Here is a 25,922-nt window from a genome sequence, read left to right as displayed (position 1 = left end):
ATACTTTACACATTGCCTTTGGGATAAGCCTGTCTGCTCGTGCCAAGCTACCAAGGGGGTGAGCAGGATTAATCTAAAGTGTGTATCCCCCTTATCCTGACTAGAAGCCAGGGTCCCTATTTGGACAAAGGTACCTACCTCTGCCAACTAGAGACCCCCATTTTTAACAGATGGCATTTGTCCATAATTTTGGCCTTTGTGCTAAAAGACCTATGTTACAGTTTAAATGCTACGGCTGAAGTGGAAGGTCTCCTGTGCTGTGATCCTGAGGTAGGGACAGACACTAAACAATAAACTATCCTTCTCATCAGGGTGCCGGCTGCCTGAAAAGAAATGTAGATCTGTGCAGTTGGTTCACCTGTAAATGTAAAGGCTGCTTGGGAGCCGGTAGAGGTGACGTCAATTAATGGATACAATTTAAGCTTCCTGAAGACAAACATTTATTCTTTTTGAGAGGTATTGTAGGGGGTGCTCCAAGTTGAATTGTGGTGTGTGTGCATTTAATGGACAGTTGTAAAACTGTTTGCACTACGTGCAATCTCCATATCCAATGTACATTTTGGAAATGCTTTTTTGATTTTAACATAAATTTATGTCCACATTTTCTGACAGCCTATCTTATGTTGTGTGTAATGCAAATTTAAAATAATGACTTACTCATTCACAATGATTTCTGTGACAGGCAAGGACCTCCGAGGACTAAAAATACACAAGTTACTGTTCCCTGCTGGACCAAACAGAATTCAGTTCTATGAGCTCCTGGTTGCACACGCATACATCCGCAGTGATCACATTAACCAGCAAAGGTTTCATAACATAAAATAGTGTATTTCCCACAGATTTTTTTAAACCTACATTTAAGGTGTGCATTATTTTAAATGCAGGTACCTGACGGTGAAAGATCAAAAATAGTCACAGAATATTTTGTTCTTTTTAGCTACTCCTTTGGTCCACCTCCACGCTCTTTGACCACATACATCCCCATTGCACTCAGTATCACAGTATCCATACTTTTTTTAATGCCCTTCGACCACTGAGCAAGCCATTGATCTTAGCATATGCTGTCCTGCAGTCCCTAACCTTCACTATATACATTTGTTTTAGAGATTGTTTCAAATTAACCTGTGATCTGTAATTACTTAACACAGTGTACTATTCATCTGACAGATTTGAGAAAAAAAAACACTGTCCTCTGGTGCTGAAGGGGACTGAGAAAAAGATAGTAATCTAGTCAGTTGCTTAATTGCACAGAGTGTCAACAGGAAACCAGGGTTTAAATCCTGGCTCACCCTCATGACTAAATTGTGTGATCTAGATCAAATCAAATTACTTCATGGGTCTAGTTGCTTGATAGTGACATTTGAGAGCACATTCAAGTAATTCAGTTCAAGATGGATCCTTTGTAAAAACCTCACTTGTATATGCTTCATTAGCCTGTATTGTTCCTCCATCCATAAAAAAAGATATTGGCCATGACATAAGGGACACCTGACAATTCGTACACTTTGTTGACTCCTTGTTCAACTTGCCTAAACTCGCAGAAAGTGAAAAAGTCACTTACCTTAATGTTTCTCAAACTGTTTGCCATGTGTAATTAAATGTTTAGAAACATAACCAAAATGTTGCTGCTGCTTTCTCTCCAAGAAATATTGGGTGTATTTGGGTAGGAGTGATGCCCTTGACACCGTGCTCAAGGGCATCAATTTACTATTGAACAAGGACAAAATGCGCCATCTGAATGTAGCATACCTAAAGGCAGTGCTTAATTTGAGCCGGTGGTTTGCAGTGCTCAGCACCAGCACTTAATCATCAACACCGGTGCTTTTCATGAGCACCAGTTAAGAACACAATTAATTTACAGGAAGATTAAGTGATTTGCCCAGAATCACAGGATGTTGAGCCAATGCGAGACTCGAAGTTGGTTCTCCAGCTCCGATGTTGGCAGCTCTTGCCATTACGCCACATCCTCTCCCACTTTCATGGTTAGTAGTTGGTTGGGCTTTAGGCGGCGCTAACAGGAGAAATTGGCTGGTGCAAGTTGCCACCTGCCGATATCCCCAACACTGTTTTTTTTTTTTTTTTTTTTACATATTAACCACTTCCTAGAGGCAATCTCATACACAGCACAGTGAAATAGTAGTGCAATATGAAAAATAGTAAACAAATACATTAATACCCAGTTTGGGTATGGCCGCTCCTCCTTATGTCCGGAATTTTTGTCTGGAATTTTGACCCTTTGTCCTGACTTTTTTTTGCAACCCTGTCCTGAATTTGCCTCCATGCAAGGTGGCCACCCTACTGGGCAGCCCGTTGGAAAGCTGTCCTCCATGCAGCCCCAAGACTGATTACAAACAAGAAGAAATTCGACCCTATCCCCACAGCACTAATTAAATACAAATGGCATCCCTTTAAGAATTTGACATCACCCTGCCTTCATATGTTTACAAAATTGGCTGAAGATCCCCTACTCCTGAAACTGATGGCCATTATTTGAACTGATGTATTGTGTCTCCAACTTGAAAGGGTCCCTACTATAAATACTTGCAACTTTCAGGTCATCTCAAACCCATCAAAGGACTATCTGTTAATTCACAATATCTTGGGGCTCTCTGTAAAGCGCTATAACATCCTCTTGGGTGAACCCTGCTACATACACACATTTAAATACATAAAATAAATCGGGTGAAGAGAACACAGGATTAAAAAAAAAGCAGATTCAAATAGGGCAAGATGACCGGGACGGAGATGATATAAGGTGAAATGGAGAAAATGAAACAAAAAATGAGACAAAGAAAATGGCAAGTAAGTATGTAAGCAGGCAATAGTTATAGTGGGAAAAAAGCAAAAGGGAGAGAGGGCGAAATGAAAAAAATGGAGTGAGATCAAGGGAAAACAGAGGCAAAATGGTTAAGAAAGAAGAATTCAGTGTGCACACAGGAATCAGCGAAAACAGAAAAAAACAAAAGGCGAAAAAGAAAAACAATAAGGTGAAAGAGAAACATCGCTAAAGGGGGGTGGGGTGGAGGGACGGCTAGAACGAGCTAGAGAGAAAGATTGTCAGTATAAGAAAAGGTCCCACTAAACAAACCCGTATCAAAGTGGAGAAAACGAAGTAAGGAAATAAAAGGTGAGAATAATAGAGATAACAAGAGCAATGCTTTTACAGCGGAAAGCAGCAGAGGTTGGAGCAAAGCTGAAGGGCGGAGCTACGAGTTCATACAGGGCTCGGCAGGCAAGGACCTGTTGTGAAACAGAGAAGCTGAAAGCACAGCGGAGCCCGGAAGAGAGGCGCAGAGGAGTCTGGAAGAGAGGCGCAGAGGAGTCTGGAAATAATGGAGTTGCTGGCTGCCCTCAAGAGCCTACTGGCCTCCTGCTTTCACGCGCCCTCCCTGTTCCTCTTCTTCGTCACCTTCATCCTTTTAGTAGACTTCATGAAGCGCAGGAAAGGCGGGAGTTCCTACCCACCCGGCCCTCCGTCCTGGCCCTTCATCGGGAACTTGCTGCAGGTGGATTTTCATAACCTACCAACGTCGTTCGATAAGGTAAACTGTGGTGAGGGGGGGGGGGGGGGGCTGGAGAGGAAGAGGTGGTGTGGCTAACCAGGCTTTAAAACTCGCACAACACACATGGTAGGAGTGGGGCAAGAAATAGACCCGCCCACCAAAATAAAAGCGGCCCCCGTTAGCAAACGAGAAAGCTAAAACACGCATTGGCATAGCCAATAGGTCTCGCCTTTGGGACCTTATAAGTATTTAGTTATGCAACATAATATTCTTGGTGCAACAACATTAACTGTTGCATGGAGAAACACTTATGAGGTCTCAAAGGCGAGACGTATTGGCTATGCCAATGCTTGTTAAAGTTGCTATGTTAAAGTATCTAAGTGACATTGTACCAACCCGCAATTTGAGTGTTTGGTTGAGTGACGAATTGATCTTCTCGTCACCTTCATATAAACAATAGTAAAGTGCATCACACAACTGAAAAGATTGCCACATCAGTGACTTTGTTTTAATTTAACATTTTATTGCAAGCATTTGGTGGCCACATTTAGGTGGTGGTCTGTTTTTCCTCTGTTTCTGTGAGATATTGCAGTATCTGCATATTAATAATGATTCTTATGTGAGCAGAGATGCATCTTGGTTTACTCTGTGCTACATATTGTGTTGGACTCCGAAAGCGGCTTAGGACAATGCATGAGGTAAATGTGTAAAGGTCACTGGCCTGAACTGTGTTGGAAAAACACCTTCCACATTTAGGTTGCTGCTGTAAAGTAGACACTGGGATATTCATTCAAGTAAAGTTACGACAGCTGCCTGTTCATATATGATTAAGATCAGCCATTGTGAGTGACTTCTATGAGCATTGCTTGGGAGTGTGCTCTGATGTGAATAATTCACTTCCTGTTCTTTTTAGAATTTACCATTAGTAATTATTTACATAGGCATAAGTCCTTTGCGGATTGTTTGGGTACAAAAATCGACCATGTTGCTTGCAAAAATCGCTCACAACCAGGAAAACTGAAAAACACACTTGCACACATGAACCACAATATGATGAGATTGTATCTGTGAGCTGCGCACACGCAGTTCGCTACCTCTTAAGGGTTAAGGCAGGCTCACTGCAGACAATCTCATGCCATTATTTCAAGGAGAGTTATGAAATTTCATTTAATTTGTCAGGAAGAAAGTGCTAATGTTAAAAGCCATTTAATACAAGCATTTTCAATGCAATAGGTCTTGCATTTATGAGAGTTTGAGCTATTGGCATTCTAAATGACAATTGCCTTTTATTTATTTGTTGTTTTTAAAACAGATAAATAAAAGGCATTGTCTTTTACAATGCCAATAGCTTAAACTCTAGCAAATGCGAGACCTATTGCATTGCGTATGCATTTGTGCTATAATTTCTTTTTTAAGCGGTAGGAGAGAGCGTGTCCTGCCTGCTGCTGTTTGAGAAATAGTGCTCAGAGGCTGCAATTAAAGCCTACCAAGTAACAACACTCGTAACAGGGGGTGTCGCCATTGGACGTTACAAAATGAGACAAGGCGGTACAAAGGAGGGACTACTAAGCCTATTGACCAATAAACAGCCATAGTGTACAGTGGACAATGACACAAGCCAATGAAAAATATGGGCAGAAAGTGGGTGGGGCTCAAGTCCCTACCCAAACACAGCATGCTTCGCAAAGCAGCGCATATGCTGCCCAGGCTCGACCTAAAACGTATGTACATTTTCTTGTGAGAAAGAAATGTATTTGTTCAAGATCAAGTATACCAAAATATGGGCATTCAGTGGATTTCTCATCTCCCCACAAACCTCTTGGTCCCAATCTTTGCACTGAGCCCACCACCTCAATACAGTACCATACTTCGCCTCTCCTCCGGGCTGTTTGCATCCTGTGCTCTATATTTATGTTCAGTGTGTTCAGTGTAAATATTGATTGTTGTGTAATGTTCTATATCTTTTGTAAAGCACTCTAACACCTCTGGGCAATGTCTGAAGAAAGAAAGAAAGAAAGAAGAAGAGAGAAAGAAAGAAAGAAAGAAAGAAAGAAAGAAAGAAAGAAAGAAAGAAAGAAAGAAAGATTGGCGCCACCACAGTTACCAAAAGACAGCATCAGAATGTAACAAACGGCCTCAAAAATATCCTTGCAGCTAGAGGAAACTGAAGGCCTAAACCTCAAAACAACACTAGTGCAGGGACGCAGAGGTCTCTAGAACAGGAGGTGCAGGTCTAGCCTATATTTTGTGAATTTTTAAGCTCCTACCTCACAGGAAGGAGTTTCTTTTTTTCTCATATTCAACCATTGAAATCCGTGGGAGGTACCTTTTGTGCAATTAATTTATATACTAGGGTTTGAATTGCTCCGAGGTGTCATTTTAAATTGCTGATAAGAATGTATTTCATTCTGCCGAGTAATTGTAAAGCTAGAGTTTAATTAACTGTGGAATAAAATTGATTAAAACAAGCCAAGAAAAACGATGTTTTACAAATACAGACAATACAACCAGACCAGCACTGAGCATCATTTAATTTGCACCTGGCATCATAAAGGCAACTGCTCTGTGTGGTGAGGCCAGGGTGACATTTGTAGTGATCATAATAATTATAACAGCAGAGCAATACTAAAACACATAGCGCTTATTGCCATATTTGTGGCATGTCTAAGCGCAGTAAACCACAAATGCTACTATTGCCCAGTTTAAAGGTGCCCGTGAAGAGTGTGACGTGTTCATCTCACGTAAAATACTCTATGTGTCATATATTCTGTGAGTCACCCTGCAGAATAAAAGACACCCATATGATTGCACTTTAAGCCCTGTTTAGTTATTTTCTCATCTCTCCTGGTTTCGCCAAATAAAGGACCCGGAGAAGCTTTTTTTGCCCAGGATCACATAGTTCAGCCAAGCATTGGAGCCAGGACTGCAACCCCGTTTTCTTGACTCTACTCAATACTCAGAGAAATCTGACTCATTTGTGGACGAAACTCAGAGGAGACGCCGGGGCACAAATCAATGTTTATAGAAATAAACGGTAAATGATTTAGCTGCGAATGCCAGTCTGTGTACCTGGTGGTGGGCACTTATGTTTAGAAGAAAAATACAACTTTTCTCACCAGTTACAAAGTGAGTAGCAGACTTCTGCAAGTGCAATAAAGAAGCATACAATGGGCAGCTCTACATGATGCTGTGTAAGCCACCATCACATCGATGCGCTCTCTTTGAACGTCCAGGGCTCCGATTGTACAGATACTTATTTTTTTATTAACCCCTTCAGTGCCCGCCCCTTTCCCCGCCCAGTGCCGGCCGTTGCATTAGCGGGCGGGGTCTATGACGAGCTGGACTCGTCATGGGCACAGCACCACCGCGGCCCATGACGAGTCCAGCTCGTCATGGGCACTGAAGGGGTTAAGGCTTTGGGAAACGTACACTGCTCCTGCATCCGAGGCAGTTTACCTGCGATGGCTGTGCCCAAGGGACGGTTTCTGAGACTTCCTTCCTTTGTTGTACTGTGTTATCGCTAAAGGGAAAGCACGCATATCGCGTGGCGGGGAGGCTCTAAATGCGAAGCAGCATCAGGGGAAATAACTTCAAGAAGCATGCAGCGGACGGCAAAATGCTCTTAAACCGCCACATATAATGTAAAAGTCATCAGAAAGTTGAAAAGCGACACAGTTGCAGTAAAGTATGTCCTGCTTGCACTAGGAGAAAGCTGTTAATGTATAAGCGGGCAGCGCCCGGAGGTGTGAGGGGGCTGCAGGCGGCAGGCACTATTGTTGACTTTGCGCCTGCGTAATTAATGTATATCATGTGGCGGGGAGGCTCGAAATGCGAAGCAGCATCAGGGGAAATAACTTCAAGAAGCATGCAACGGACGGCAAAATGCTCTTAATGTGAAGCGGCGTGTAAAACAAATGAAAGGCGGCACCCGCATCATGCCGGGCGAAACCGCCACATATAATGTAAAAGTCATCAGAAAGTTGAAAAGCGACACAGTTGCAGTAAAGTATGTCCTGCTTGCAATAGGAGAAAGCTGTTAATGTAAAAGCGGGCAGCGCCCAGAGGTGTGAGGGGGCTGCGGGCGGCAGGCACTATTGTTGACTTTTCGCCTGTGTAATCAATGTCTATTTAAACAAGTATTGGCCGCGAGACGTGATCTGTGGGGGGGGGGAGAAGCGGGAGTTCTGTGCATAAGAAAACTGGTTTGAAATAGCAGCAGGGAAGGGGGCGGAGAGGAGGCTATGAGGGAGAGTGACGTAAAGCCATATGGCTGTTTGCGCGCGTGCACGCCTCGTGCACTGTAGCTCTATGCCAGCGATAGCACTTTGAAAAGTCCCTTCCAAAATGTCTCTCCGAGTCAGCGCATGCGCTGGACTCAGCGTGACCTAAAAATGGCCCATATTTTCAAATCGGGCTAGTTTCGAACTTTTAAAGGCACGCTGTATTGGTGTTTCGCGATTTATTGGAGACTGCATCCAATTGTGTTTGCTGCAGGCAACGTTTGTGGCAATATTGGGTAAATCAACAGGAAAAAAACATCACCCCGTCCATAAAACTGGCCCTCAAAATGTTTAAAAAAAAAGCGGCTCACACACTAATATATCAGAGGAGCCCACTGCGCACTGCCCGATTGCCCTAAGGTCAGTCCGACCTTGACTACACCGCCCAACGTTTCCACCCTCCAAAAGTGGTAATTCTAGCCTTAGCTGTAAGATAGGTCAGCAAGTCTAACTTTCAAATTAAACTTGTGTAAAACAACTTGTCAAATATATGGACTCCTCTTATTTACAGCTTTATCAGCTGTCCCTTTTCCATGTGAGAGTAGTTTACCTAGTTGATGTTTTTGTTGTGCAGTCTGGGACTTGTAGTCCAGTTCATCACCTTATAAAACAAGCATTGAAAATGCAATAGGTCTCGCCCTCGTTTAAGTTTAAGCAATTCTGTTTGCAATTAGGTGGCTTTTTAGCTTTGCTTTTATTAGTGTTTTTAAAACTTTCATGTACATAACATGCATATGTATGCATATATGTATATGTATGCATGCATTTATATTTGTATTTATATAGATATGCAGATGTGTATATATATGTTTATATATCTATGTATGTATAGATATACACATACATATATATGAATGCATATATATATATATATATATATATTCCCCTGTTATAGTTAGTTCAGCTAACTATAACTTGCGCCCCTGCAATGCACTGCTGATGACATCACATATTACATCACTCATGACATGGTCAGTGACATCACTGATGACATCACTGATGACATCTCAAATGACATCACTGATGACATCACTGATGACGTCATCCATTGAGTATGTGTTTCTGAACAGTTTTAATATGTTTAATATATATAGGGAAAGGCCTGTTGAAGAATAAGTGGGTGTACAAGTGTGTGAATGGATGATTTTCTAGGTGCGTAACTGAGTCTATAAGTGAGTCATTAAATGTATCTTACTGCAGACTAGTGACTAAACTGTGTGAATGTCTGTATGTGTTTGTGTGTTGGTGTATAAGTGGCTGCATGGTTTTGTGAATAGCTATATGAGTGTCTATATGGGTTATTAATTGGTTGTCTGAGTATCTGTATGGGTGCCTGAGTGTATGTGTGGGTGGGGTGTGTGTGACTCTGTGCATAGATGTGTGAGTGGGTGATTCTTTGGGTGCATTGTTTTAAGAGTGCAACTGTGATGGACTGTATGGTTGGATGAGTGTATGTAAGGGTGTGTTAGGGATTGAATGTATATCTCAGGTACATTTGTAACTAACTACATATGTGAAAGGCAGTATATATGCATGTAAGAGTATATAAGAAGGTAGATGTGAGAGTGTGTGATTGTGAGAGTGACTGTATGGATGATTGTGTGCTTGTATCAATGATTCTATAAGAGCGTAAGAATGTGGTACTATTTTTATGAGTAAGTGAACTTGAGTGTGTATAACTGCATAGGTGAGTAAATGGGAGTGTGATTATTTGCATGACTGACTAGGTGTGAGAGTACCTCTATGTATGATTGGTGGTGTGTGAGTGTCTATATAGGTGTATAAATGCATATGATAGTCTTGTATGGAGTGACTGTAAGTATGAGTGACTGTACAGGTGAATGAGTGGAGGTGTATGTAGACCTACGAGTTAATAAGTGGGTATGTAGTTATTGGTAATGGAGTATCTATGGTTTTGAAAATGGATCTCTGAAATTTAGAGTCGGTGTATCAAAGGTTATATTAGGGTGTGAGAAGATGCGGTAATTTATCACATGGATGATGTCATCAGTGATGTCATTTGAGATGTCATCAGTGATGTCACTGACCATGTCATGAGTGATGTAATATGTGACGTCATCAGCAGTGCATTGCGGGGGCGCGAGTTATAGTTAGCTGAACTAACTATAACGGGAATTTCTAGGGTTTTGTACGAGGGAAATGTCCAGCTAACTATAACACCCCTGAAACCTATGTTTTTTTCAGTGAATTTCTAAGGTTTTTTAAATGCCAATTCCTAACTATAACGCCCCTGAAGCCTATGGTTTTTTCAGTGAATTTCAAAGTTTTTTAAATGCTAATTCCTATCTATAACTTATCTCTAAAGATATCATGAGAAGCATTCTTTTTTAATAGTAGGGTGCACATTAGTTTTGTGCAAAAGCATCTTTGTGATTGGTTAAGAAAAAGCAGTTTCAACGTGGAGTACATATCAAAGGATAACATTTGCTCAGATCAACCACACCTGCTACTTGCATTTGGAAGGCACTGTTCGAACTTAAAACAATCGTCAACTTATAACCTGCATGTGTCGTTAAATATTCAAGAAAATGTTACAAAAAAATATCGTTAAGTTTTAAAAAATGTATGAACTTTTTTTTTTTTTTTGAAACCGTTTATTACAAATCTCAAGAATATACAAGTATGGGCCTACAACCTTCCGTCCGGCCGCTAGGAATGACAGGAGCATATGACATACGTTCATAAACACTTGGCGTTGCAGAGGAGCATAATCAGGAGGTATCAGCGTCGTGGGCCACATCAGTCAGACCCCACAATACGGTTTCATTTTATACAAACAACAAGAAAAACCACACCCACAAGGCAACCCGCAATCGAAAGTAGCAGCACGTGCTCCCCGAATGGGGGACCCCAACTATCCACAGGAGTCTAAAGAGGGGAAGGGGAACAGAGCGAGGACTGGGGGAACCCTGTGCCCGGGGCTGGGGGAAGGAGTCAGCTAAGGGGACGGGGCTGGTGAGGCAGCAGGCAGCAATGGTGGCGCGCAGATACCCCCGCGGAATTTATGAACTTTTAACCTGCACGTGTTTTAGTATGTTCAAGAAAGTGTGTTGATAGAATACGTTGCACCTCTGACTTCTATGTGTTGTTGAATATTAAAAAAACGGTTCATATGGAAAATTAAAATGAAACCAATAGAGAAGTTTTAAAACCTAAAAGAATCAAGGAACTATTCTAATTTATTCTTTACATGTATTTATGTGTGCAGCAACAAAATTGTAGACACAACAGCACTAGGAAGAGGAAGAAGCAGGGAGTGGGGGGAGGGGGGGAGAGATGGCAGAATGGTACACATGCACAATTAAGTACAACACACATATAGACTAACAATGGCCAAAATGAAACACACCAACAAGGAGCACAAGTCACACAACCCGCCAACATCACACCACTGAACGAGCATAGAAATGAAAACTACGCTGCATTCATACAAGATGTGTACAAAGGCCAGTCGTTGATGTTGTGGGATGTCTGCAACCGTGGTCATCATGGATGAGATGCCCAGCATGTGGCACATGGTTGAGTTCACTGTGTGTTATGTTGCCAAACGGCTGCTCCTCCCTCCCACGAGCCCCCACACTTTTGTACGGTGAGTTGTTGTATCTCGTGCACTCGTACAGCACGCCATTGTAATGCCTATTTGCGCATGTCCTGCTACATTCCAACTACAACATCACAGTGCCGTTTGGAGGTGGTGCATGCCACTTTACAACATCGACTGCTGCGGCTCTTGCAACAGGCCACACCAGAACACAGAGACACACTTACCGCACTTCCTGTACACGGACATGTCTGCGACACCCCGTTCCCCTTGCCGAATAGGCACACCCCTGCACTAACCTGTGAACCCCAGACCAGCACACGCCAGTTGTGCATGCAGGAGGATGCGTACGTAGCTACACATCCAGGCTCACTGCCAACACTGAGGTGACAGCACACTATGATATTGCAGGGCTCGTGCCTATCATGCTAAGACAATGACCACAGGGACACACTTACTAAGATATGGGTTTGGGGGGCATTGGCGGTCCTGGAGTTGTTGCGATGAGTCTTCTGGCCCTCATGGGTATCCCTGTATCATGCTCATTGACTCTATGGCACCTGTGGGTGTTCTGGTGTGGCTCTTGGCTGTGTTCCCTTTCATGGTGCAGGTAGTTGTCCTGCTTAACACAAGCAGAAAGCAGGTGTAAAATCCCTGGTGCTAACGTGTCTTATCGCCGGAATTTGTTTCGCATTGCAATTGGTGTGAAAGTTGTGATGTGATTTTTTTCGTGTGCAGAACAATAGGCGAACTAAGCAGTGTATCTCGTCAGGATCCAGCACCTGACACACTATTCCCAATCAATATAATTACAATGAGATTTCTTAAAAGATTTCGCGTGTACACTGTAAGTGCAGCCAATACCTCAGTGCAATACAATACAGGATTTTAGTATTTAGAATAAATCGCAAAGGTGCACCTCATGTCTTTTTGCACGGGAACGGCTACTCTCTATTTCATTATCAACACTTTAACGGAAGTAAAGTTGAGATAAATCTAACACACTATTCAGAAGTTGGTGCAAACTGCAGATATCACTAGTATTCCAGCGATAAGTGCCCCAAAATTTAACACCATGGTGGACTCCATCAAATAACAGTAATAAGAACAATAAAGAGTCACACAGCAGTTAAGAGAACAACCAAAAACAGTATTAATTTTTTTACAAACTTTATTTTTTATAATAATAAATATATAAACGATTAACTATTTTCAAACATTATTTTTTTATGAACATATACATAAACAATAAACTGATAAACAAAATGTAACAACAATAATACAAAACAACAAGGCGGAACACTCCTGTGGGAACCACGGATGTCGACGACAGACCTGGAAAATCAGAAAGATTGTTAAAAAAACAACAACATGGTATTCTTAACAAAATACCACAAGAAAAAAATGACAGATATACTAGGGAATTGAAGGTGTGAAACACAACTGTGTAGGTGATCAGAGGACTGCATCAATACTGCATAGGCATTTAAAGCAGTCCATGTGCTAAGGCCTGGCTCACTGCATGACTACTTGGGTACTGAGTGAATGATTAGAGTACAGCAAGGAGAGTGCCTAGGTGAATTTATTAGTGCTAGGCTTTTCGCATAGGGAATGGATTAGTACTTGGTACTGAATGAGTCACTAGTGGAGTGCAAAGGCAGTCACAAGTGCTGGACTGTATGGATACTGACTAGGAAATTGAAAGTGTGAAAGACAAGTATCTAGGTGGTTAGAAGACTGCATGGATAGTGCATAGGGGTTTGAAGCAGTCCATGTGCTAAGGCCTGGCTCAGTGTATGAATACTTAGGCACTGACTGAATGATTAGAGTACTGCAAAGATAGTATCTTGGTGAATTTATAATTGTTTGGGTTTTAGCACAGTGAATGGATTAGTACATGGTGCTGAATAGATCACTAGAGGACTGCAAAGGGAGTAACAGGGTATTTCCTGAAAGTGTATGGATACTGACTAGGAAATTGAAGGTGAGAAAGACAATTGTGTAGGTGGTTAGAGGACTGCATGCATAGTGGATAAGGGTTTGAAGCAGTCCATATACTAAGGCCTGGTTCACTGGATGGGTACTTGGGTACTGACTGAATGATTAGAGTACTGCAAGGAGAGTGCCTGGGTGAATTTATTAGAGTTTTGCGCAGTGAATGGATTAGTACATTATGCTGAATGGGTCACTAGAGGAGTGCAAATGGAGTGACAGGGTGTTTGCTGGAAGTCAACGGATACTAACTGAGGAATTGAAAGAGTGAAAGAAAAGTGTGTAGGTGCTTGCAGGACTGTATGCATAGTGGATAGTGGTTTGAAGAAGTCCATATGCAAAGACCTGGCTCTGTGCATGAATACTTAGGCAGTGACTGAATCATTAGAATACTGGAAAGAGAGTGTCTTGGTGAATTTATAAGTGTTTGGGTTTTGGCACAGTGAATGGATTAGTACATGCTGTTGAATGGGTCACTAGAGGACTGCAAAGGAAGTGACAGGATATTTCCTGGAAGTGTATGGATACTGACTTGGAAATTGAAGGTGTAAAAGACAAGTGTATAGTATGTTAGAACACTACATGCACACTGCATAGACATTTGAAGCAGTCTATTTGGTACTTAGAAACTGACTAAATAATCAGACTACTTCTAGGACAGTGCTTAGGTAAAACTTTTAAATTTTCAGTTCTGCCACAGTGAACAGAATAGTACATGGTACTGCACCTTAGTGTCAAACCCTGACTCATTTTATCAATGCATAAGCAAAGACTAGCTTCTAATGCTACTAAAACTTGACAACATGAGAGGTGTTAAATTAGTTATCTGTCAGCAAATACACGATGTTACCAAATGCCTCTCTCACAGTGGTTCTCAAATGCACACAGACTCACAGTGTGAGTCTACACAACAACCACTATACCTAGAAGTTTACCAAAAATCATTCACTACTGTGGAAGTGGTAAGTGAACTGAACACAATCTTCATATTTCAGGACTGCACTTTTATGTCAAAGCCTGACTCACATAATCAAAGCATAAGCAAAGACTGGCTTATAATGCTACTAAAACTTCACAACATGACCGGTTTTAAAACAGGTATATGTCAGCAAATACACGATGTTACCAAATGCTTCTCTCACAATCCTTACCCAAATGCACACAGACTCACAGTGTGATTTTAGACAAGCAACACTATCCTAGGAGTTTACCAAAACTCATTCACTACTCTGAAAGAGTTAATGGTACTGCACACAATCTACATATTTAAGTACACCACATCAGTATCAAAGCATGACTCATTTAATCAACGCATAAGCAAAGACTGGATTCCAATCCTACTAAAACTTCACAACATGACAGGTTTTAAAACAGTTATCTGTCAGCAAATACATGATGTTACCAAATGCTTCTTTCACAGTGATCCCAAATACACACTAACTCACAGTGTGATTCTAGACAAGCACCACTATCCCTATAAGTTTACCAAAACTCATTAACTAAAGTGCAAGTGGTAAAGGAACTGCACTCAATCTACATATTTCACAATTGCAATTTACTGTCAATGCCTGACTCATATAATGAAAACATAAGCCATAACTGTCTTCTAATACTACTAAAACTTGACAACATGACATGTTTTACAACACTTATCTGTTAGCAAATACACGATGTTACCAAACACTTCTCTCACAGTGGTTCCCAAATGCACACAGACTCACAGTGTGATACTAGACAAACAACACTATCCCTAGGAGTTTACCAAAACTCATTCACTACAGTGGAAGTGGTAAAGGAACTGCACACAATCTACATATTTCACGACTACACTTTAATGTCAATGCCTGACTAATTTAATCAACGCATAAGCAAAGACTGGCTTCTAATGCTACTAAAACTTGACAACATGACCGGTTTTAAAACAGTTATCTGTCAGTAAATAAACGATGTTACCAAATGCTTCTCTCACAATCCTTACCCAAATGCACACAGACTCGCAGTGTGATTTTAGACAATCAACACTATCCTAGGACTTTACCAAAACTCATTCACTACTGTGGAAGGGGTAAGGGGACTGCACACAATCTACATATTTAAGTACAGCACATCAGTGTTAAAGCATGACTCATTTAATCAACATATAAGCAAAGACTGGATTCTAATGCCACTAAAACTTCACAACATGACAGATTTTAAAACAGTTATCTGTCAGCAAATACATGATTTTAATACACACTAACTCACAGTGTGATTCTAGACAAGCACCACTATCCCTATGAGTTTACCAAAACTCAGTCACTACAGTGCAAGTGGTAAGGGAACTGCACACAATCTACATATTTCAGGACTGCACTTTTATGTCAAAGCCTGACTCATTTAATGAAAGCATAAGCCATAACTGTCTTCTAATGCGACTAAAACTTGACAACCTAACATGTTTTAAAACAGTTATCTGTCAGCAAATACACGATGTTACCAAATGCTTCTCTCACAGTGGTTTCCAAATGCACACAGACTCACTGTGTGATTCTAGACAAACAACACTATCCCTTGCACTATATCAAAACACATGTCTTCATCTAGAAGTAGTACTACATTTTAGTATGGAAATATAACATATCTCATTTCACAAATTCATAAACAATGACTGGTTTCTAATTCTACCAAAATATAAAAACTGCACAGTTATCTGTCTACAAACACATGAAAAACACAAATGCCTATCACAGAATGGTTTCTACATGCACACACATTGTAGAGAAAAAAAAAGTACTCCCTACACTTTAGCAGGAAAAATACATTAGTCTGATTAAAATCAAAATAGTCTACATACGTCCCCTCGCAATTAAATAACTCATCTTTCAAGTTCTTTTGTAGATTAAGAAGTATATCAATCACTCACCATATTTTCTTTTACAGAATCTCTGCACTGTTCACATCTCAGCAAAAGCAAAGAATGGAAAAGTTTCCCTTTCATTTTCCACACATATACATGTAAACATCAAATCACAATCCTTCGCACATAAACTCAAAAGCAAACACACATTTCTATTGGTTAAACATTTCAACCCTTTCCAACTGAAATACATTTCAACCCTCCCCCAATCTGCCTTCTGCCTGTTACCATAGAAACAGGTCATGGAACACTGCACTGAGCTCACAGGTCACAAGTTCAGCACACAATGTTCCTACACAAGACAGGAAGTGTGCTTGACTTTTCAACATATCAGCTTATCATTTATAATGTTCCTTACAATCTGTTTTTGTTAACCACTAACAATCATACCTTTAAAAAACAGAAATATATACCCTACCTTTCAGTGTAGAAAGTTGTCATACAACCAATGATTTCTTGTTGTTTTTTAAAAATCGTTGCCGTGGATCCGCGCACCCACCGCGAGAGAATCTGTGCAGCCAATGCGATAGGATGCGCGCACCGTGCGCGCATTTCGCCGCTTTTTTTTTTTTAAAAAGGGGGGGCCTCAGGGGGTCCTTCTGGGACCCCCTGAGCACCTCTAGAGGGTCAGAGTATTTCCACTCTGCCCCCTTTATATGTTTTACGCACTTATTCCCCTTGCTTCTTCAGCCTTGCTTCTACCGAGGCACAAAATGGCCGCCAACAGTTCCTGGTTTCGAATGTAGAGAGACGCTCGACAGCCAATTAGCATTCAGCACGCGATCGGGAGGGTGCGCCCTCGGTTCGGGGAGGGTTCGCATACGGTGCGGGTACGGTCCGCGGATCCTCCGCGGCCATAGATATCACTAACTTTTTTACCCTAATTTTCTCAGGAACTACTGAACAGATTCACACCAAATATGCAAAAGGCACGAGTCCGAACCGAGCACTACCTCTTTTGCCAAATTTGGTGTCATTCCGTTCAGCGGTTCGGGCTGTAGCTGCGACAATAGATCCTATGGGAAATTGCATGGGGAAAACGCGTTTTGGGACCCCCCTTTTATCTCGGCCCCCGCTTGACGAATCACCACGAAACTTTCAGGGTAGGAGCGGAGCGGAGCTGACCAAAAGTTTGGAGAATTTTGCGAAGATTCGTCAATCGGCGCCAAAGATATTCCCAATAGAATGTTGCGGATTTCCTAAGGAAAATAGGTCCTAACTATAACTATCTACTGGCGACTGCCAGTAGATAATATATATATATATATATTATGTATTCATAGAGAGTTAGAAAGAGGTAGAGAGTACCTCTCTCTACCTCTCTACGCGAGAGAGGTAGAGAGAGGTAGAGAGTAGTAGAGAGAGAGAGGTAGAGAGTTGAGAGTGAGTAGTAGAGAGTAGTAGAGTGAGTAGTAGAGAGTAGGAGAGAGTGAGTAGTAGAGTAGTAGTAGAGAGTGAGTAGTAGAGAGTAGTAGAGAGTGAGTAGAGAATAGTAGATAGTGGGTAGTAGAGAGTGAGTAGTAGAGTGAGTAGAGAGTGAGTAGTAGAGAGAGTAGAGAGTAGTAGATAGTGAGTAGTCGAGAGTGAGTAGTCGAGAATAGTAGAGAGTGAGTAGAGAATAGTAGATAGTGAGTAGTAGAGAGTGAGTAATAGAGAGTAGTAGAGTGAGTAGTAGAGTGAGTAGTCGAGAGTGAGTAGTCAAGAATAGTAGAGAGTGAGTAGAGAATAGTAGATAGTGAGTAGTAGAGAGAGAGTAGTAGAGTGAGTAGAGAGTGAGTAGTAGAGAGTGAGTAATAGAGAGTGAGTAGTAGAGAGTGAGTAGTAGAGAGTGAGTAGTCAAGAGTGAGTAGTAGAGAGTGAGTAGAGAGAGTAGAGAAAGAGTAGTATAGAGTAGCGGAGAGTGAGTAGTGGGGAGTGAGTAGACAGTGAGTAGTAGAGTGAGTAGTAAAGAGTAGTAGAGAGAGAGTAGTAGAGTGAGTAGAGAGTGAGTAGTAGAGAGTGAGTAGTAGAGAGTAGTAGAACGAGTAGTAAAGAGTAGTAGAGAGTAGAGAGTACATTTGTGGGGTTAGATTCATTAAGCCCATTTTCTAAATTAGACCCTTTTAAAGATATAACTCCTACAGTTATTGATCTTATTATTGTGTCATAGTACTTCTGAGTTCCAACCCATTTACCAGCCTTGACTGCTCGCTGTTGGCACGTTTGGAGAGACAAAACTCTGTCATACAGATGGAATGAACTAGTCTTAAAAGCTGACACACCAGTGGTTAACAGCAGTATCCACCATGGATACTGCCCAATGACCACCTACTGTCAACAATGTAAAGAAAAGGCCTCATATTCTACTGCTGCTTGTTCCCCATTTTACGAAAATATTGTGGGGGAGGGGCTTGCGTTAGGCACAATACAGTTAACAAGTGCTATATAAACAAGCATTGGAAAAGCCAATAGGTTTCGCCTTTGGGACCTATTGGCTTTCCCAGGGGTTTTTATCCGTGCGGTACAGCATCGCCAAAGCCGTGCAGAATGGCTTGCAGCACTATGTCGGTGATCATGTCATATTGTAGGTGTGCGTACCACTCATGCGTATACAAAATGTTATTTACCAGTTTGTATCAGTGAATTAAAAAAAACACTGACATGTCACTAGGTCTGGCTTTAAAGGAATGTTGTATGGCAAAGTGATGCATCACTAAACAAAGTGATGGATGGAATGCTTGAATTAATCTCAGCCAGGGCTGGCTTTAGGGTGGTGTGACTGGTGCAGACACAGCTGGCGCTGACCTCTGTAGGGGGAGGTGGCATTTAGAAATAACTAATGGGTTTAAAAGCACCCGCTGCAGAGTTCCTTGTGTGTGGGACAGGTTTAAGGCAACAATAAAAATGTCAAGATAACTCTGGTGGTTAATATTCCTGCTGGAGAGAGGTGCAGTTTTGTCTAATGGCAGTACTGCCTCATAAAGTAGTGCAGAGGGTTAATATGACTGCTACAAAGAACGTGTACCATGGAGAGCACAGAACTATATTATGTGGATAGCTCAGTGGGTTACTGCTTTTGTCATAGAGATCCTTTTCTTATTTGCAGTTCATAAGTTACAATCCTGATATAGGACATTGACCTATGAACTGTAATTAAAGAGCTGCATACAAACTGCAATGCATTGGTTTGGAACCTTATGTTTTTCTCAGTCTTTCATTATCCTAATGTTGCTAAAAAAGAGTTAGTTTAGGTAAACAAAACATTCCTAATAATAAATCCAAGCCCAACCACTGTGGTAAGTTTTAAATCCAGAGTTTGTGCTTCTCCAGACCAAACACTCTTAAAATACACTGCTTACTATTATGGATAACATATGATTCCTACACCTTGAAATCTTCATTGTCTTATGAACATTTCTTATAGGCTGACTAACACATGTATGATTAATTGTCTCTGTATAATGTGTGTGTGATTTCAAGTGCTCTGACACTCTACACTGGAATTTATAGCGCTAAAAAACAAATGAATTGCATGTGAGAGGGGGGTCTATGGAGAGATTAGGGTCACAGTCAGAGGGTGGTAGTTAGGGAATTCTTCAAGAGGAATGTCATGGGGTGGGGGTTCCTAAAGAAGATTGTCACACTGGGTGCTACTAGTGCTAAAGCCAGCCATGACTCAGCCACTGGCGATCACACCAGGCCACATCCCAATCCATTGTTTTTCGCCCAACATCCCACCACAGTTTGGACCCAGCCATATGCATATCATTCTTGACCCTGTTCCAAAGGTAACCGTCCAGCCTGAACTGCCAGGTCATGTTCTACCCGAACCAGAACACCAGCGTTCCAGGACTGGTTTTGCCCTAGTACGGGCTCATCAGGCAGGGATAGCTGTGTTCCAGTGGCACAGTGAGCACAGAACCCAGGGAGGACCTGGCCTGGCAGTTCAGGCTGGACTGTTCCAATTGGAGCATTGTTGGTATGAAACATTTTTAATGGTAAGACAGTGCCTACTCTCATGGTCTACTCACTAAAATGTAATATGGTGGAAATGAATAGCCTTTGGAACATGAAGTAGTGCGTTACGGTCTCGTTCTCCAACCAAACTCTTTGGTCTTCGCAAAATTATATTCTCCCTATGTCACTGTCCCCTGGGTTGAAAAGTATTTGTGCCCTTAGAAACCATTTTAATGTAAGAAGCAAACACCAAGGATATTTTCACAGGACAGGAAATGGTTTTCATTCACACACTCAGGGCTGTGTAACTGCAAGAGTCCAAATTCCCTATTAGCATCTCTTAAAGTGAACATGTCTCTTTAGCAGCATTGTGCAGCAACCCGCCTGTGCTGCAGCTCCTCTGTTCTAGCCACATTCAGGCACTTCTTTGACAGTTTATAAATTGCTGAAATAGTGCAACATGGACACCCTGCCAGACCGCTCGAAGTGACCTTCAGGCAGCTAGCTGAGAGCATGAATGGTGAGGCATTTGGGGGCCTGCACCGGCCGAGTGCAAGCAAAGACAGGTCACCCAAATGTGGGACTAACTCTCAGAAAATGGGACAGTTGGACAACCTAAGTATGGATGAGCTACTCACGCATGGACCGGGTACACTTGAGTGTGTTGCATGTTTTCTAGGAAGGTTGTGCCATTAAAGTCCATTCATATTAACTTTTTGAATCTGAATGAATGTTTACTATTCAGCTGGTCCCACTGAAGTCTTTGGAGGTGAACCATTCTTTTGATAGATTGACATAACTTTATTGAGAGAGCAATTCCATTGAAGTTGATAAATGAATTGTTTTTTTGGGAGTATGATACTGGTTAATTAAGAGGATATTTCTTCACGGTTATTTGCGGTGCACCATTAACAGGGGCGAGATATGGACTTGTTAAGAGGGTGATTCGTTGGACGTCAAACAGTTAACCTCTTATGGGAACATGATTAGTTTAGTTAATACCGTTGAAGTAAATAGAGGAAGACTATGTTTGCTCAGGTGAAGTAGATTTATATGATTGCAGAACATTTTAGGTCAATGGAGGTGAATTAATGAAAAGTTGACCTCACTGATGTTAAGGGAGGTGGGTCATTTGTTCAAGTGTTTATTTAGGTACCATATATAACGACTTGTTATGGAAAAAACTCCATGACTGAATACAAAAAAGCAAAAGAGTCTTTGAAGAGAGAACTACTTACATATAAAAGACAGGGTCTCATATCCAATCACGAATACCAATTTATGCACAATGACTTCCCTGTGATCCCCACGATGTATTTGATCCCTAAAATACATAAGAAAGGGTACCCAAAACCAGGCAGCTCTATTATATCTGCTATTGGGGGGGATAAGTGAAAATATAACCCGGTATGTGGACTACTACCTTCAAAATCATGGCCCGAATCTCCCCACATAAGTGAAAGACACTGGTGACTTTCTAAATAAACTGAATCAGGTGAAATGGAATGATGGCTATCTACTAATTACATTGGACATAGAATCGCTTTATACAAGCATTGATCATCATGCAGGATTATCAGCGGTAAAGCATTATTTGGACACAAGACCATTGAATTATCATAGCCATAATATTATGCTACTTGAATTGATAAATGGTGTCTTTTTAACAATGTTTTCATGTTTGGTAAGGAACTGTACAAACAAAATCGAGGAGTTGCTATGGGAGCCTGTTTCTCCCCCAGCTACGCATGCTTGCATGTTGGCTGGTGGGAGGAACAGGTTCTAAGGGGAACCCATGCAAATATGTATAACACACATGTAGCACATGGGTTTCACTACAGAGATGATGTTTTTATAGTGTCGAAAGGGGACCAAATAAGTGCAGAAACCTTAATTGCAGAAATCAATATCAACAATGTGAATCTAAAATTTACGTCATACATAAGTCATCTAAGAGTCGATTTTTTGGGATACCACTGTATATGTTGCTGAGGAGAAGTTAGAAACATCACTGCACAGAAAGCCCACATCTGGCAACTCCATGCTATGAGTTCACACCCTAAGCACCTGATTACAAGCATTCCTTACGAAGAACTATTAAGATTAAAAAGGATTTGCAGTACAGACGACAAATTGCTCAAGTGCACACAAGCTTCACTAGAGATATTCAGAAAGAGGGGTTATAGTGAGAGAATATTAACAGAAGCCAGTAATAAAGCCAAATTGAGAACCAGGGAATCCCTGCTGAACCAGAAAGCTCAGATGAATAACACAGCTCTGGCACCTGCATCAGATATTGTGACCAATACAAATGAGAACAATACACCTAGATTAATTACGACTTATAGTAGAGAACAAAGACAAGTGCTGGCGATAGTTAACAAAAAATGGCCCATTTTGCTCACAGATGGAGTGCTGGCGCCAAGTTTATCATCAACGCCAACACTCAACTTCTAACGTGCAAAATCCATGAAAACCGAGTTGGTCAAAAGTAGCCCGGAAATTGTCCCCAGCACGACATGGCTTAAACCAAAACAAGGTTTTTTAAAGTGTTCGTCGTGTCGCACCTGTATATTTGGGGAAAATACAACTCACTATACAATACCATTCAGTCCCAATAAAAGACAAATAAAAGGTCACTTCACTTGTCGCACCGAATTCGCAGTCTATGTTCTTACATGCACGTATGGCTTGAACTACATTGGTAGTACCAAGTTACAGGTGCACATGCGCATCCTGCAACATTTGTGTGCTATAGTCAACAATGACCCCAACTATCTGGTAGCCCGGCATATTAAAACAGCACACGATAACAACCTAAACTGTCTGAAATACATTGTAGTAGATGTAATTCCTGCCCCACGACGTGGTGGCAATAGAGAGCGCATGTTAAGGCAATTAGAAACATGCATGATTATGGAATTTGATAGCAAGGCCCCAACAGGACTCAATACCACAGAGGACCTCCACAATTTTCTATAGCTAGAATCTTTCCCCTTGTCTCCCAGGGGTAAGTACATACACATCAGGTTCAGCATCAGCATAAGTCTCTTTTTTTAATTAAGTCTAGAGTAAGGATAGTATGCTACAATGATTACATGGATATAACTGCTGCCTTATGACATACTGTATATATTACCATATGTTGATTAATTTATATTACTAAAATTTGAAACCCCTAAAATATTTTTTAGAAGTGTTGACATGTATATTTATTGCTAAAATTTGCATGTATAGTTGATTAGTACCGTATAGCACATGGCACTTATTTTGCACTTTTTGCACATAGCTACCAGCTATTATGCATCGGTCACTTTAGGTGTTTTATAGAATGCATTAGAATGTTTACAGCAGGGATATCAATCGTAAGTCTTCAGGAATGATAACATAGGGCATTACTAATGGTGCTAAATACATATGAGCCTTGTTAAATGGGATAACCGGGATACATTTTTTTTCATTCGATGTTGCATTAATGCAAATAGAAAATCAATTCAGGATGGTTTCTTTTATTTCATCTGAATGAGTCTTACTCTGTTTTTGAACATTATTTGATATTTATCAATGCATACATATTTTTAGTATTTATGTACTCATACAGTTGCACATATGCATGCGCCCAATATTGTTTACATATCAGTTATTGGATGTAACAAACTATATGGCCTCAAATAAGTGCAGTCTTACCCTTATATTAAAAATACTGCCGGGTGGCGTTATTTAGGTCACAAAGAAATATAATGTGCTGCTTTGTCAACATCGAACTTAATAATGATTTTAAGTCTTTCTTTTATGTTAATTGGGGGTCACGTGACACATTGAGGTGGTATAAGACACTGCAACGTATTTCCGCATGTAATCAAGGCCGTTTTACCGGCCGAAACGCGTTAAGACTGTTACCTGTGAGAAATAAAGAAGAATTTGGCCTAATTGTAGAGGGGTTCATGCTTTCTTTATCACCACAAGGAGGTTGAGGAAGGCAAAGCAATCGAGATATATATATATATATATATATATATATATATATATATATATATATATATATATATATATATATAATTAATATTTTTTTTACTGACTTTTTGGGAGTTTGAGGCATATTCATGTAAGGGTGCATTGAGAGGTGCAGTAAAGGGATATGAGATGTATAAAGTAGAAACAGACTGTGAAAGGAAGAAGAAATGCAAACTGATCATTACTGGTTGTTAGGTGTTAATTCAAAAATCTCTTTTTCATGTTCTACAGTTTCTTGAAATGCAAAAGCTGAAAAGGCTGCTTGCATGGAAAAAACCCTTAACAATCTGGGGAACTTTTCTTTAAAAGCAAGTGTTAGACCTGGCACCATTGGCGTGGGTCTCCCCTGCATTGTTTGTCTTTACCTCCTGTGTTTTTGCTGTGTGTTGGACTCCGTTTTGCTGGTCTAGATGCTTTGGGCACTTTGCCACTGCTGTTCAGTGCCAAAGTGCAAGTGCCCCCTTTGTAAATTGTTGTTATGGATTGGTGTATACATGATTGGCTGATTTGATTTACTAGTCAGTGCCTAGTACAGTGCACTATGTGTACCCAGGGCCTGTACATCAAATGCTGCTAGTGGGCTGCAGCACTTATTGTGCCACCTACAGAAGCAGCCTTTAAAATGTGACTCAGGCCTTCCATTGCAGAGCCTGTGTGCAGTCTGATACTGCCATATTGACCTGCAAGAGCATCATTTGCCAGGCCCTAACCTTCCCTTTTCTTACACGTTAGTCACCCCTAAGGTAGGCCCAAGATACCCCTGTGGGCAGGGTGCGGAGAATGTTAAAGGTAGGATATGCCCTGGTGTGGCATGTCCTAATAGTGAAATACTGCCAGTTTTGTTTTTTACTATTGCAAGGCTACCTGTTCCCATAGAACAGAATGTGGAGATTGCTTATACCATCTTATAAACATAATTACCCTTGGGAACAAGGTAGGAAAATAAAGTTTAGTATGCCTGAACTTAGCATGTTAAAATGCATCTTTTAGTGAGGGTGATTTTTACATTCTGTGTTTGAAAATACCACTTTTAGAAAGTAGGTATTTTCTTGCTTAGCTATCCAGTGTGCCTCTGCTAGGTTTGTGTATTGCATGTCTGGCTTTGGACTGACAGGGGCTGGGGAGGAGCAGTGGCCCCAGAGAGTCTGATGAGTCAGGGCTGGGCTGAATAGACCTGGGCTGCATTTAGAGTAGCGGGAGGAGATTTCCTTTCACCTGACTGGGCCTGGTCTGTCTTTCACAATGCTGTCTCCACCTCCTGCCAGGAAGCTGCACTAGAGAGGACAGAACTGGTTTTGACCAAGCACAGGGCTTCTCTGCCACCAGAGAACAAAGGATTTTGTGGTCTAAATATTAGGACCCAGAACTTTAGATCATTCCTGGGAATCAAGAGGAACCTTTGCCAAGGAGAAGAGCCGGAGAAGCTGAGGAGGAATACTGCCCCTGTGCTGTTTGCTGACTGGGGTTGGCCTGCAGTGGCTACTTGCTGCCAAGGAAAGGAGATTTGCTGTTTGCTGTGTCCCCTGCTTGAAGAAGATCTCCAAGGGCTTGAATTGAGCTTGCCTCCTGTTCTGAAGTCTCAGGGACACAAAGACTTCACCACTAGCTCCCCTGAACTTCCTTGCTGAGAGTTCTGATCTGCAAAGATAGGTGCCTGCTGTTGTTTAGGACCTCTAGAGACTGTTTTCCCGCTGGGAGCTGGAAAAGTAACATAACTTCGAGAAGCGAAACGCATCCGC

General features: G+C 41.3%; 1 protein-coding gene across 1 annotated transcript in view; it reads left to right on the top strand.

The window, feature by feature from the left end:
* Positions 1–3,216: 3,216 nt before the first annotated feature.
* LOC146833577 (cytochrome P450 2D15-like) overlaps positions 3,217–25,922 on the top strand; it is a 370,438-nt gene continuing 347,732 nt past the window's right edge. The window contains exon 1 of the mRNA XM_085601434.1: positions 3,217–3,542. Coding sequence (XP_085457560.1) covers positions 3,333–3,542 — 210 coding nt within the window. The 5' untranslated portion in view covers positions 3,217–3,332. The remainder of the gene's footprint in view (positions 3,543–25,922) is intronic.

Source organism: Triturus cristatus, chromosome 4_2, assembly GCF_964204655.1.
Source record: "Triturus cristatus chromosome 4_2, aTriCri1.1, whole genome shotgun sequence".
Taxonomy (NCBI): Eukaryota; Metazoa; Chordata; class Amphibia; order Caudata; family Salamandridae; genus Triturus; species Triturus cristatus.
This window is presented reverse-complemented; position numbering and strand designations above follow the sequence as displayed.